The sequence below is a fragment of the Petromyzon marinus genome, chromosome 3 (assembly GCF_048934315.1).
Source record: "Petromyzon marinus isolate PM22_M1 ecotype Great Lakes invasive population chromosome 3, UKy_Petmar_22M1.pri1.0, whole genome shotgun sequence".
In the NCBI taxonomy this organism is placed as follows: domain Eukaryota; kingdom Metazoa; phylum Chordata; class Hyperoartia; order Petromyzontiformes; family Petromyzontidae; genus Petromyzon; species Petromyzon marinus.
In genome coordinates this window covers 15,119,060-15,134,126 of record NC_133669.1, presented here as the reverse complement: position 1 = coordinate 15,134,126, position 15,067 = coordinate 15,119,060, and the positions used below count along the sequence as shown (strand labels likewise).

Genomic DNA, 15,067 nt, shown 5'->3' with positions numbered 1-15,067 from the left:
GGGGGAGTGGGAAGTGGGCGGTTGGGGGGGAGTGGGAGAGGCGCGAATCTGCGCGCGGTGGGATCGCGGTTTGCTTCCGTGAGCCGAACGTGTTTACTAAACAACTTACCGCACTACACATGCAGACATCGCTCATTTTAAAAAAGGGGATTGAACGATAAGCCGAGGTTCAACGCCAAGTGGTAATGTACTAATGTGTACAATGTGTAAATAATTATTCCTTAAATTATCGCGTAAAACTGAATTTAGGGTGACCCAGCTTCGCTCGACTAGCGCCTCGGGCCTAGTGAACTAGTTAGGCCTCGCCTGCGCTGCAACTTAAAAGTTAAATACTGCAATTGAATTTGTGTGATAAACATTCCAGTTTGTTCATAATATAGTTGTTTTGGCTTACACCGCGTAAATATAAATGTGGGTTTAACGACGCAAATGTGCGCGATCTAACCCAAAAACACCTGCTATGGATTATTTTGGTCGCGAAAGCCTTCGCGTTAATTCGAGATTGTTGTTCTAGCCTGGGTAATAACAGCGAGGCGTTTTAACATGTCCCTGTGTTAAAATGTATTTACTGATGTCTGTAACGGTGAATATTAGTCTGCTTTTAAGTGTCTGTGCCTCGCCCCCAACCCATACCTGTTTACCCCGAATTATTGTACAGGGAAATTTGGGTTTTCATGGCCAATACGGGCAAAAACGTTTCAAAAGGTCTGTTTGTGTTTATTTGTTTGTGTTTATTTTTTGTATCTATTTGTGTTTGTTAGTTTGTGTTTCTCCCCCTGTGATGGGACTTTGTAGGATGAACGTTGAGATTTGTAAGGGGGCACGGGGTGACCAATAAGGTCTGAATTGGTCTGTAATAAGGTGATGTATGCGAACCTATGCTAACGTTTGTGGTCAGGTACAATTTTGCGTGAACGCGTTTGTGTGAAAGTACTATTAATGATTACAGTGTCTGTGGTAATGTTCAATTTGAAATGAGTCGGTTTAATTAACTGGTAAAGTATAATTAGTATCGCAGAAGGGTATGATTAAACGCATGACAAAAGTATTTGTTTAAACCGCTGGAAATACACCTTTGCGAGGATTGATCACAGTGCGCGTTAAAGTTTAGAGACTGCTGTGTTAGGTTATAATCGGTGTGTGTGTGTGACCTGTTTGTGTGTGTTAACTTAAAGTTTAGAGACTGCTGTGTTAGATTATAATCGGTGTGTGTGTGTGACCTGTTTGTGTGTGTTAACTTAAAGTTTAGAGACTGCTGTGTTAGATTATAATCGGTGTGTGTGACCTGTTTGTGTGTGTTAACTTAAAGTTTAGAGACTGCTGTGTTAGATTATAATCGGTGTGTGTGACCTGTTTGTGTGTGTTAACTTAAAGTTTAGAGACTGCTGTGTTAGATTATAATCGGTGTGTGTGTGTGACCTGTTTAGAGACTGCTGTGTTAGATTATAATCGGTGTGTGACCTGTTTAGAGACTGCTGTGTTAGATTATAATCGGTGTGTATGTGACCTGTTTAGAGACTGCTGTGTTAGATTATAATCGGCATGTGTGTGTGACCTGTTTAGAGACTGCTGTGTTAGATTATAATCGGTGTGTGTGACCTGTTTAGAGGCTGCTGTGTTAGATTATAATCGGTGTGTGTGTGACCTGTTTAGAGACTGCTGTGTTAGATTATAATCGGTGTGTGTGTGACCTGTTTAGAGACTGCTGTGTTAGATTATAATCGGTGTGTGTGTGACCTGTTTAGAGACTGCTGTGTTAGATTATAATCGGTGTGTGTGTGACCTGTTTAGAGACTGCTGTGTTAGATTATAATCGGTGTGTGTGTGACCTGTTTAGAGACTGCTGTGTTAGATTACAATCGGTGTGTGTGTGACCTGTTTAGAGACTGCTGTGTTAGATTATAATCGGTGTGTGTGACCTGTTTAGAGACTGCTGTGTTAGATTATAATCGGCGTGTGTGTGTGACCTGTTTAGAGACTGCTGTGTTAGATTATAATCGGTGTGTGTGTGACCTGTTTAGAGACTGCTGTGTTAGATTATAATCGGTGTGTGTGTGACCTGTTTAGAGACTGCTGTGTTAGATTATAATCGGTGTGTGTGACCTGTTTAGAGACTGCTGTGTTAGATTATAATCGGTGTGTGTGTGACCTGTTTAGAGACTGCTGTGTTAGATTATAATCGGTGTGTATGACCTGTTTAGAGACTGCTGTGTTAGATTATAATCGGTGTGTATGTGTGTGACCTGTTTAGAGACTGCTGTGTTAGATTATAATTGGCGTGTGTGTGTAACCTGTTTAGAGACTGCTGTGTTAGATTACAATCGGTGTGTGTGTGACCTGTTTAGAGACTGCTGTGTTAGATTATAATCGGTCTGTGTGTGACCTGTTTGTGTTAACTTCTCGGGGGGGGGGGGGGGGGGGTGTCCTATGTCTTTGTTTCCTTCTCAGTGTGTGCGTATCGTGTGTTTGTTAACTACTCCGTGTATGTGTCTTGTGTTAACTGCTCGTGGTGTGTCCGTCCGTTCATTGTCGCTGTGTTAGAGTCTCCGTAAGCGGGGTCTGAACCCTGCCCGACTGTGAGCATGAGCGAGGAGGAGGCGGAGGCGCGGGAGACGCCTCACTGCGCCACGTGCCGGCGGAGCGCCCTGGAGGGCCGCGCGCACTCCTTCACACGCGCACACGCGCGCCATGTGCACGCAGAGATGAAACGCCTGCGTGCAAAGGCAGGAGGAACTCGGTCAAACAGTCTCGGACTTGACACCCACGATTGCTCAACATGTCGAGTGACTTGAACTGAAGTGACCGATTCACATTGGCTCACGCTGACTCGCTCTTCTCTCTTCATAATCCATTAGCAAATGAATGCACGTTTAAATATGCACGCCATATCCTCCCTCCGTGCTGCTCGTGTGCAGGTGGAACTTGCTGTCCGTGAGCTGCCGACGCCTCGCGTGTTTACTGTGCAGCCGGGAGCGGCGGCTGAGGGAGACAAGGGTCAGGGAGACGAGGGCGACCGTGCGTTCTGGTGCCCCACGTGCCGTATCAGTGCCCGCATGCACGCACGGGACGGGAGGCTCGTGGTGGCACTGGCGGGCACCGTGCAGCACCTTGCCAGGTGGGACATGGGGACTCGGAGACAAAGGGGGACATGGGGACACAGGAACACACAGGGGCATGTGGGGCACACTTAAGCGCACTGTGCAGCACCTGGTCAAGTGGACATAGGACAAGTCAAAAATACACGAGCACACAGACGTGTGAATGCACAGGGGAGACAAGGACAAAGGGACACGCACATACTGTTTATCACTTGAACAGGTGGAACATGAAGACAGGGAGACAATAATTACATGCTTGGGGAAACACAGAGACAAGATTGGGAGCATACTGTAGGAACACAGGGGACACGGGATACACAATAGTACATAGCACCCTGCAACACCTGATCGAGTTTGACAAGGCACACGAAGGCACAAGAGGCAAGGAGAAATGGGAGGGGGGTGGCATGGCAAACTGGCACCTGTCATGTGGGATTTGGCACATTGGTCTTGTCACTACCATTTTGTGGTAAATAGCTTTTGATGAATGAATATTTTTAGGTGTGTGTATGTTCTAATGTAAAGTTGTTTTCCACAGTTTTGATGCCGTTGATACTGGTGTATGAGTTTCTGGCTTAAACATGGAACCTTACGAATCCTAAACGTATTAGTGTGACCCTTTGTATATTATAATAATGCAAATGGAAGTGTAATTATTTTTGCCAGATGTAGTGACATGACGCAAGCTATAATGTCACTATGTCTGGCTTGCTGTTGCTATTCTGGAAGAGACGCTGTTTATTAACAGGTGAATGTTTGTGCTTTGGTCACGCCTTTCCTGTCACAGCCCAGATCATGAGCGGAGCATCCACCGTTACTGGAAGGAAAATCACCTGGATCAAGGACTAAAGAAAAACTACCTCATCACCCCCATGCAGTGTAATAAGTACGATTCCTTCACCTGACTGGTTAAGACGAATCACTGGATGATCTAGTGATATTGGGTAGTCTAGAGGTAGCATTAAGTGATATAAAAATTATGCTTGGTGGTCTGGATATAAAACAGGGTGGTCAAAAGGTAGTGCTGGGTGGTCTACCAGTAGTCCTGGTGGTCTAGCGGTAGTGCTGGGTGGTTTAGTGATAGTGCTGGGTAGTCTAGCGGTAGTGCTGGGTAGTCTAGCGGTAGTGCTGGGTAGTCTAGTGGTAGTGCTGGTGGTCCAGTGGTAGTGCTGGGTAGTCTAGCGGTAGTGCTGGTGATCCAGAAGGTAGTGCTGGGTAGTCTAGTGGTAGTGCTGGGTAGTCTAGTGGTAGTGCTGGGTAGTCCAGCGGTAGTGCTGGGTAGTCTAGTGGTAGTGCTGGGTAGTCTAGTGGTAGTGCTGGGTAGTCTAGTGGTAGTGCTGGTGGTCCACTGGTAGTGCTAGGTAGTCCAGCGGTAGTGCTGGGTAGTCCAGCGGTAGTGCTGGTGGTCCAGTGGTAGTGCAGGATAGTCTAGCGGTAGTGCTGGTGATCCAGAAGGTAGTGCTGGGTAGTCTAGTGGTAGTGCTGGGTGGTTTAGTGGTAGTGCTGGGTGGTTTAGTGGTAGTACTGGGTGGTTTAGTGATAGTGCTATGTAGTCTAGTGGTAGTGCTGGGTAGTCTAGTGGTAGTGCTGGGTAGTCTAGCGGTAGTGCTGGGTAGTCTAGCGGTAGTGCTGGGTAGTCTAGCGGTAGTGCTGGGTAGTCTAGTGGTAGTGCTGGTGGTCCAGTGGTAGTGCTGGGTAGTCTAGCGGTAGTGCTGGTGATCCAGAAGGTAGTGCTGGGTAGTCTAGTGGTAGTGCTGGGTAGTCTAGTGGTATTGCTGGGTAGTCCAGCGGTAGTGCTGGGTAGTCTAGTGGTAGTGCTGGGTAGTCTAGTGGTAGTGCTGGGTAGTCTAGTGGTAGTGCTGGTGGTCCACTGGTAGTGCTAGGTAGTCCAGCGGTAGTGCTGGGTAGTCCAGCGGTAGTGCTGGTGGTCCAGTGGTAGTGCAGGATAGTCTAGCGGTAGTGCTGGTGATCCAGAAGGTAGTGCTGGGTAGTCTAGTGGTAGTGCTGGGTGGTTTAGTGGTAGTGCTGGGTGGTTTAGTGGTAGTGCTGGGTGGTTTAGTGATAGTGCTGGGTAGTCTAGTGGTAGTGCTGGGTAGTCTAGTGGTAGTGCTGGGTAGTCTAGCGGTAGTGCTGGTGATCCAGAAGGTAGTGCTGGGTAGTCTAGCGGTAGTGCTGGGTAGTCTAGTGGTAGTGCTGGGTGGTTTAGTGGTAGTGCTGGTGATCCAGAAGGTAGTGCTGGGTAGTCTAGCGGTAGTGCTGGGTGGTTTAGTGGTAGTGCTGGGTAGTCTAGCAGTAGTGCTGGGTAGTCTAGTGGTAGTGCTGGTGGTCCAGTGGTAGTGCTGGGTAGTCTAGCGGTAGTGTTGGTGATCCAGAAGGTAGTGCTGGGTAGTCTAGTGGTAGTGCTGGGTAGTCTAGCGGTAGTGCTGGGTAGTCTAGTGGTAGTGCTGGGTGGTTTAGTGGTAGTGCTGGGTGGTTTAGTGGTAGTGCTGGTGATCCAGAAGGTAGTGCTGGGTAGTCTAGCGGTAGTGCTGGGTGGTTTAGTGGTAGTGCTGGGTGGTTTAGTGGTAGTGCTGGTGATCCAGAAGGTAGTGCTGGGTAGTCTAGTGGTAGTGCTGGGTGGTTTAGTGATAGTGCTGGTGGTCCAGCAGGTAGTGCTGGGTAGTCTAGCGGTAGTGCTGGGTAGTCTAGTGGTAGTGCTGGGTGGTTTAGTGGTAGTGCTGGTGGTCCAGCAGGTAGTGCTGGGTAATCTAGCGGTAGTGCTGGTGATCCAGCAGTAGTGCTCGGTGGTTCTAGAGGTAGTGCTGGTGGCCTAGCGGTAGTGCAAGTGGCCTATAAGTGGTGCTAGTTTTTGCATTGTTAAGCGTCGTTGTAAACATTTCTGAGTGTGTCATCTGTGGGGAGGGATGTTAAGCTGGATGTCTGAATTCAGGTTCCTAACGGCTGCGGGTTTAGCTCTGTCTGCCTTCGAAGAGGAAGAGGAGAGACTTCTCAAAGAGGTAAAGTAATATAAATACATAAAATCAACACAAACAGGGTGATTTGTCCCATGACCAAATCACCCAAAATGTGCCCAATATTTCCAGAACTTGGAAGCTAAGCAGCATTGAGTGTTTAGTACTTGGGTGGCCTGGAAATACCAGGTGTTGTAGAATTGGGCCGAACATTAATTCTATCTTGATTTAAAGCTTTTGTGACTGCAGGGATTCATATTCTTGGTTCTTTCGGTAAAGTCACGTAGAAGGGAAACAATAAAATAAGAAAAATATAAAATAATAAAAACCGTAAAAAAACCACCACTTTTTTCAAATTTTCTTGCTGTGGTTTTCACACCTGATGATGATTGCTTGTGTTGCAGTCTAAATGTCGTGAGAATTTTATTGTTTTATATTTTAATTATTTTATTGTGTCACTGCTACGCGACTTTACCGAAAGAACCAAGAATATTAATTCTATCATTAACTTAATTAGTTAAATAAAGTTTGTGGAAATGTACTTGTTGTGTTTGTCGCTGTATGAATGGTATATATATATATTTGATTATATCTGTTGATCAGAATCAGAAACTTTATTTATCCTGGAAGAATCTGATGAGCTATGCAGCTCTTTTTTCAAAGACGTCCAGTTGGGGCGAGTCAGCGAGTTACATCAACAAACAATACAAAGGCGAATGAGTGTAAAATAGATATGTATTATTAAAAGTAAAAATTCCACAAGAATATAAATTCCTCCCGATTTGTCAACACCAAATGCAAGCTTGGGCATGGCAGCAAAACAACAAAAATAGTCCGAGACCATACCAAGTCAACACGCGATTAAATTGCACGTTAAAATTTAACTATCAATACATGGGTAAGGTTCAAAGTTACAAATCAGTTTGGCAAATGTGGCTGTATCTGGCACTAATCTTCTGCTTCAAAATATTTTTGAAGGAAGATTTATGATGTTAATGTCAGAACAAGGTTGTTCCAAAACGTTGGTGCTGCAAATGTGTGTGTTATATCTGAATCTGATCAGTACCTGCCCTAGGTAAACTCATTCTAAAATAAATATCTGGTGCAATAGTCGGGTCATAAACATCAGCACTGAGTGTATATGGTCCTGCCTCCATTACCACCCCCTTGTGGCCGTAATAGGGACTCTCTTAACAGCCCTTGTCCTACAAAGTGTATAGGGCTGAAGAGGATGGATATTTTATTTTTCAGGAGGCGGAATTAATCAGGCAGCAAGAAAAGAAGAGACAGGAGCTAATGTCATCGCTGAGCGAGGTAACTGTTGGGTTTACATGTATAGGGGACTACACAGGGAATTGATGAAATACTGTAAGGGACCGTATAGGGAATTGATAAAATACACGTTGTAAACACAGGTGGCTGGATATCTAACATCCGGAGAGAAAGGCACTGTAGCAACGGACGACCGATGGTAGCTAATTAGGGGTCGGGTGAGAGAGAGATATAAAAATGGAGCGTCGCTGAGGTCGGGGCGCTAGAGGAGCCGAAGACGAGTCGGTGGCTCCACTGGAGTAGTACTCGTACGAGAATAAAGATCGAATATTTATGAACGTCTCAACGGAGCTCCTTTACACATGTAAACTTTCATTAAACGCCCTGAAAGCAACGCCAGTGCCTTCCTTAACAAAATTGACTTCACTGAGCTGGATGCAAGCTCATTTACCAAGTCTCCTTTGTGGTGGTGGTTGTACTTCACACCTTCAGCTGAACCACTCTTGAGCAAGGGCTGTTTGGTGGCTGAAAATTGTTGAATCAGCTCTAACCAAGATACTGGTAATGTGTGTGAGATGTCCACCTGCTGGGCTATTCGGGAAGTGTTTGGGTTTCTGACTGGAGGTTTAAGAGTTTGCTTGTGTATTGACTGCATGTATTACACATATATGTGTTAGTGGTGTGGCAAATTTGTGTTTGTTACAGGACTGGCCAGGAGTGACTCCACTGAGTTCAATGGATCCCAGGTATCCTCAGTCTCCCTCTTGATACATCGTTTATTTACCCAGGAAAGTCTCACCGAGTCTAAAGATTTTTTTTTTTCAGGAGGGTCCAACATTGGTATGTTTCGTCAAAACAGACTTTTTAAAGTCAAATGAGAACCTAATGAAGCTACATTTTCACGATTGACATTTAGCAATAAAATAAATCGTTATACTAAACATTAAGCAAATAAAAAACACTTTTTTTTACAGCCACGTTAGTTCACTCGTATATGAAGTCCTCCCCTTGCCATCTGTCATTGGGGTTGATTGACCATACTTCACCATGGTGGTCAGTTTGGGTTAGTTAAAGGGTTCCCAGGATGAGTTCACTAAACAGTGATAGTAAATGGTAGCCGGAAGTTGAACTCAGGTTGTTGGGTTTGTTGAGAAGTGTGATAACCATTTACACAACCACGCTACAACATTGGTCACAATAAACTAGTTTAATTTCAAATATATTATGATTTGTAATATTCAGCCATATGTTCTTAACAAAACCCAACCAGGAAGTTTAACTAAGCAAGGAACATCATAACGTCATGGCAAAGGGCATCTCCCATCCACGTGATGTCACGACCGGTTCCTGGGTCTGCCTGAGTAAAAATGTGTAATTTGGCAAAATAAGGGATCTCATCAGCCAGTTTTAGAACTCCATGGGATTGGTTGTCAGGTTAAGCTGCTGTGTACAGGCTGGCTTCCTGGTCCAGCTCGTAGTTGGCACCTGGCCAGTATGGTTTCCCCCAGGCTTAGAAATTAGGCAAAAGGCTCATTACTCTGGCTACAGCCATGGGTTGGTTCTGAACGTTGTCAGTATGCCTTTGAAAATGTGATGGCACACAAAACACAGTTCTCGTAAAAACCTACCATGGTTATCTTTTCTGGACTGTCTCAAATGAGCTTGAAATGTTATACTTATGTATGTTGGCCTAGGACTTTAATTTTAAACGCAGTATGAGATATGGATAAAAAGCACTTACCTTAGTAATTTGTGTTAATGAATATTGGCTGTCCGCTTGATTGCCTGCCTGGGTGACTCGCTGGCTGATCATCTGGTTAACTCACTGACCAGCCTTGATAAGTGACTTCGTTGCCTCTGCTTTCAATAATTGTTACTGATATGGCCCTTGCCTTTGTGTGCCACTATGACCCATATTTGTATGTATCTTTTGTCTTCCCCATGGCCTGTATATCTGTGCAGTGCACAGTCTGAATTGCATGCATCAGATTCTTCAGGACCCATGTCCACTCATGTCCACAAGGTAATGGGGAATTGTGTTCGACACAGACTTTCTGGCACCTCAACCAACCAAACAACGGGCTCTACAGAGCAGGCCTGATTACAGGCTGTTCACACAGCAGACCCGACTAGAGTCTGTATTTTTGTATGGCCTGGCTCTGGGTATCAATCAGGCCGTCTTGAGAGAATCTTATGGGCCGCCCCGCCTTAACTCGAACCTATAAGAGAGGGCGGGGTTCTGCCTCCCTATTTTCTCTCCGCTGGCTTTTTTTCTCTCCTGCCGTTGTACGTTTTCATTTTTTTCATTTTTGTTTTCTTTATCTCTGTTTTTGAGGTGAAGAGATCTTGCCTATGCAGCAGGGTCTTATCCTTGGCGGTTAGACATTATTTTCCCCAATTGTCTGGGTACGGACCACTGTATGTTTTCCTGCCCTGCGTGTTTGTTGTATCTGTAAGTAATGACTGGGTGCTTCCATGGCTTTCAACAATATCCATATTTACCTATGTACTAAAGTGTACATTAACAGTAAACTAGGCTACAGGATGTATGCACAGCACACCAGATGGAAGATTCACATGTGTTGTTGTTGCTGCTATTGACAGGTGCTTGAGAAGCCCAGGGGAAACATCCATACAGGTGACATATCTCTTGCTTTGTGATTGTATTATATCCTAGTTTTGTTTACAATGTTTACGCTACCATGTCCCACTGTCACTGTTAGCGTCTGGACAGCTATATTCAGCTCCAGGGTTTGAAACCAGGATCATAATGCGGTCATTTTGCGATTCCACTATCAAAATACACATGTATTCACTCGTTGCCATTAGTACTTTGATAAAGTATCACAATTCGTTGTCTTGATTTGGTTCAATAATTGTTTTCCCTTGTTTTTACCATGTTTGTATTGTTTCCAATCGCTTTGTCTCATTTGTATCATTTTGTTACTGGATTCGCTCTAAATGCAACGTTGCATTTAACATGAATAAAAATGTTGTTGCTACACTCTTATTAGTGCATGAATTATTACTATATGCATAATTATTACTCGATGCATTGACACATTGTTACACGTCTAAGAAAGTGGCTCCCAGCTCCAGGAATTGAACTCAAGACTTAGTTGTGCTGGTTCATTGCCCCTTTTGCCATTATAAGCTTCCAGAGAAAACATCGAGGCAACTAGGGTGCTGGTAGTTGACCAAGAAGATTTCTCACCAATATTTGTGGATTTTTGAGTGTTACTTCCTAAGTGTGTTAGTATCTGCTGGTCACATGAGTCCTGTCCTCCAATGTAAAGCAAAACATTACTCAACAAGTGTTTGAGCAAACTTTCCTAGTAGGCATGTCCTGCTAAAGAGGCTTGGTGATCTGTTAAGGCTGTTTAGGTAAGTAAATAATATTTTAATGACGACATTGTTTTTTTCCTCAATAGGTGCAACGCCTCCTTGGCTGATGGATGACGATGGTGGTGGCACAAATGGTGGTGATCGTGGCGGTGATGATGACACCAAAGAACAGAGGGACGTGAAGGCACCTATGATCGGGCCTTCATATGAGGCCTTCCTCCATCACCGTGAGTGGTAGTTGAGCTGATTTAACCAATAAACAATATTAGGTGCCAGTTAGTGCAATATAATCCAAATCTGAGAATGAAACCTTAAGAAATTTCACATGACGAATGAAACAAATGGAAAAGCTTAAAATTTTAAACAAAATGTAAGTAATCTTCTTCCTCCGCTTGAGCATGTCACTGAATTGGTCAGTGTGCATAGCTTTTCCACATTGACTTGCCACTCTCGAGTTCTCGCCACTATCTTCCACTTACTGCACATTGCACTCCATCTTTTTCTTGGAGGGCCCCTCGGTTTTTCCCATGTAATTCAATTATTATACCCATACGCTTTGGTTCTTTCGGTAAAGTCACGTAGGTAGGTGGGAGAGAGAGAAGACGATTGCTTGTGTGGCGATCAAAACGTCGTAATCTATTATTATGTCTACCTACGTGACTTTACCGAAAGAACCAAAGAGTATGGATTCCTGCAGTCACGAAAGCTTAAAATCAAGATTGTTATACCCCTCTTTTGCTAGCCTATTGCACTTCGTTATTTTCATGTCTGTATCATTCCACCATGCTCGTTATATGTTCCCTATTTAAAGTTTTTTGCTTTTATTATTGGTGACCCAAGTCACTTTTGCCAATGAGACTTTCCTGGTCTCCTCAGTTCTCACCTGGTTAACTAAAACAAACTTGATCTTGCCCATCTTATTTGTATAGCTGAATAGAGAAACCTCTATTGTATTTAAAACTATATTTCCAGCTTTGCTTATGTGCAAAGATATATGGCTGTATATATAAATGATTGTATCTACATATAGGTTGTGGTATGTGTGGTTATGTGTGTGTGTATATCTGATAGCATATGTTGGTGTGTGTGTCTGCCCAGGTGCTCAGTCACGCCAGACGCCTCTCCCTCCCGGCCGTGTCGGGGCCACGTTTGACCGCTTGGCCGCCGCCAGTGATCCCGCGTGGCTCCCGCAATTCAGCAATGCCTGGAACACGGGCAGGCGTGGCCCCCAGCGGTAACATCACCAACAGCATCAACACCAATAACACCATCTCCCACAACATCAACACCATCGCCAACAATGGCATCCACACCACCAACAATATCCAAACCATCAACACCATCACTCACAATACCAACATCAACACCATCCACACCATCACAAACAACACCATCACCAACAACATCAACACCATCACCAACAACATCTACACCATCAACATCAAGACCATCGCCAGCTTCATCAACACAATAAACAAAATCAACACCATCACCCAAACATCAACACCAGCAACATCATCATCATCAAAAACATCAACACCATCATCAAAACATCAACACCATCATCAACAACATCACCATCACTGACAAAAACAGCAGTTCAATCATGAGCAACGTCATCACCATTATTGACAACATCTCCGACAATATCAACACCATCAATTACAACGGTAACACCATCACTGATGAAAGCATCAACACCATCACAAACATTGCTTCCACCATTAAGGCCACCAATATCGTTGATGCAATCAATACCATATATTTCATCAACATAATTACTGACAGCATCTATGTCATTGACATCAACATATACACCATTATATTAAGGCTGCGATGTGTGTCTCTCTCGTCTCTTGCACAGGTTAAGGCACCAGAAGAAGAGAGATTGGCGTGGTGAGGAGTGGGAGAATGGTCACAATGGCTCATGATTCTCTTTAACTTAGGCGAGCATGTCTGTTGGATAATCTGGGGCAAGAGTTCTGCCATCATTCTTATATTTATGTTGGGATTTGTGATTAATTATAGTTGACTTAAAGAGACTCATATTTAAGTGAAAATATCAGAAACCACCAGCCACAGCAACCAATCTCATAGAATCCTCTAAACAAAATAAAAATGTTTTGTTTTCCCTGAAAAATAACTCTTATTCTCCCTGATAAGACTGGCTTTCGAACCTGATTTATAATCGTGTTGCTAGATTTTTTTCACGTGACATGTATGGCTGTAACATTTGAAACTCTTAAGGCAACACATTTTTCTGTTGAAACACTTTCATAATGCACACACCATGACTAGTATATTCCTTATAGCCAATAAACTTCAAACCAAGATCAAGTGAATTATGTGACTAAATGACACGTTTTGTGACGACTTGAAGCTGCATTCATTCCTCTGCTGCACAATTGACAATTACAGTTATCCTATTCTCACTTGCTTTTTAAAATTGAAACTTGACTGTACATTTTGTTGATGTTACTATGAGAAATGTGTTCCAGCTTTGCAGTACTTATTTATTATGTATTTTTTATTTAAGAAACCCTATTGAATGTAAAGTATTTTTGAAGAGTTTTTGAATGTGTGGCCCACTGCTTTAATGATTTATTTTTGGGGGAGAGCTTGAGTTTTTGAAAAAAAACGCACGCAGGGAAACCAGGCAAGGCAGACCTGGTCCCAGGGGCACTCGACCTTAAACTTTAGAAAATGTTTTTTTTTTAATATGCCGTGTGTAATGAGACGTTACATGTGATGCCATAACCTTGTTTATAAATAATTGAACTTAAACCGTTTAAGCCCAGTGACGTGTGCAAAACAAAGGTCACGTTCTCTGAGAAACTTGGGGATATACGTTGGGAATGACACAGTTGTAACACGGCAGACGATAAATTCATAGTCTGACGGCGATTGAAAATGGAGCGGGACCGATGAACCAGAATTACTTTATTATTTTATGATTGATAGTGCGTTAAACACTGCGGCACCGCGACCCACCCTACCCCCTCCTGTTTATACTGTAAATGTAAACATGAGAAACGTTAAGGGTCGGGCAATGTCTGCCGTGCGCCTGGGTTATCTGGAGACGTCGCCTCCAATAAAAACAACGCAGACTCCTTCACATGTGCACCTTCGTATAGAATATATGCACGTATTTTGAGCATGCACACAATCTGTAGGTGCATTTTAATAAGCAATGTTTGGACCGGTTTTGAAATTCAGTGTCAGGCTGTCTTTGTCCAATCATCAACATCCAGAAGGACCCTAGTTAAGACGGAAAACGAATACATAACAAACTAATCATTTTGAATGTGGCGGGACATTGAACGAGGCTTATTGTCTGATTATTTATTTTGTTACTTATATTCTCAACAACGACGCTTCTGATTATGCTGTGATACCGATCACCCAATTATGGGTGTCATTCACACCTATATAAGACGAATAAACCCATTGTCCGCCATATGAATATCAAGAAGACGCCTCACTATTTCATTCCATTCCAGAATATAATCACAAGGTTGGTAGATCTATTCCGGAATAATTTGTTGTGCTGTTCTAGTTAATTTCGGGCCGAATTAGGACCCATATCTCAAGAGATTCCTTGACTATGTCTGGCGATTCGGCAGCATTAACACAAGCAGACCCGACTGCTGATCAGATCCTGTGTGTAGGGAGCGGTAGTGTAGCGGTTAACGCTACGAACCCGGCCAGCCGAGTTCGATTCCCACTCACGACCCAACACCAGTGATGATTAATTATCTGAACCGGTCCTGGGATTCACCGAGGTCGACTCAGCCTAAAATGAGTACCTGGCGCGGCGTGTAAAAACATCGCCACTGGGGGAGACAAAGGCGGTCGGGCGTGGTGCTGGCCACCCACCCCCTCGCGTGCCGTTCTGGCCGCCTTCACAGGTGCTACTCGCTAACAGCACTTGCCCCAACAGTCTGTTAAGGCTATACGGGGGCGGGGATCTTTGTTGTTGTAGTAGTAACCGTTCCAGTTTATGTTGAATAAATGCTGCTGCAACCATTCACTCGTCAAGAGGCTGTGGAGTTGTGTAGGAAATGAAAGACGTGGATTCTTTACCGTGGAGAGACAGGCCGACAGCGCTGAGCGCGGAACTTCCGCGTGCGTTCTCGCGCGCGCGATCAGCTGACACGCCACGATGGGAATCGATTCCGTTTTTATGTTTAGGTTCGATGGACCATTCGATTTCTCGATAATCCGCCGACAGTCAGACCCCCCTCAAATATGACGTCACAAAGCTCTGCCCCCCCCAAAAAAAACAATATAAAACATGCTTCAAATCGCTTTAAACTATTGTCATTGTAGTGCGTATTTAATGTGGCGCTGCACTCTGATGTTGTAGGAGAAAACATTAATTAACAAAGTCTATTGAATGAA

The 15,067-nt window shown here is 44.1% G+C and overlaps 1 protein-coding gene across 3 annotated transcripts; it reads left to right on the top strand.

The window, feature by feature from the left end:
- On the top strand, positions 1-14,123 carry CENATAC (centrosomal AT-AC splicing factor). Of its 3 annotated transcripts, XM_076074691.1 has the most exons (13): positions 31-182; positions 659-705; positions 2,542-2,723; positions 2,916-3,115; positions 3,886-3,984; positions 6,028-6,094; positions 7,301-7,363; positions 8,027-8,067; positions 9,284-9,344; positions 9,926-9,959; positions 10,753-10,893; positions 11,765-11,900; positions 12,531-14,123. In XM_076074691.1, exons 3-13 carry the CDS (start codon positions 2,583-2,585, stop codon positions 12,595-12,597), a joined length of 1,050 nt encoding a protein of 349 aa, XP_075930806.1. In that variant the 5' UTR covers positions 31-182; positions 659-705; positions 2,542-2,582; the 3' UTR covers positions 12,598-14,123. The 3 variants fall into 3 exon arrangements, with proteins under 3 accessions (XP_032831567.1, XP_032831566.1, XP_075930806.1); XM_032975676.2 differs by lacking the exon at positions 659-705 and having other exon boundaries at positions 1-78; XM_032975675.2 differs by lacking the exon at positions 659-705 and having other exon boundaries at positions 29-182.
- Positions 14,124-15,067: the final 944 nt, after the last annotated feature.

What these genes read in the sequence shown, in the direction of transcription:
- CENATAC (XM_032975676.2), top strand. Translation starts at nt 2,583, where the DNA reads ATGAGCGAGGAGGAGGCGGAGGCGCGGGAGACGCCTCACTGCGCCACG. An exon ending in TGAAACGCCTGCGTGCAAAG is followed by an intron (nt 2,724 to 2,915) that starts GCAGGAGGAACT and finishes GCTCGTGTGCAG; the next exon opens with GTGGAACTTGCTGTCCGTGA. An exon ending in CAGGGGAAACATCCATACAG is followed by an intron (nt 9,960 to 10,752) that starts GTGACATATCTC and finishes TTTCCTCAATAG; the next exon opens with GTGCAACGCCTCCTTGGCTG.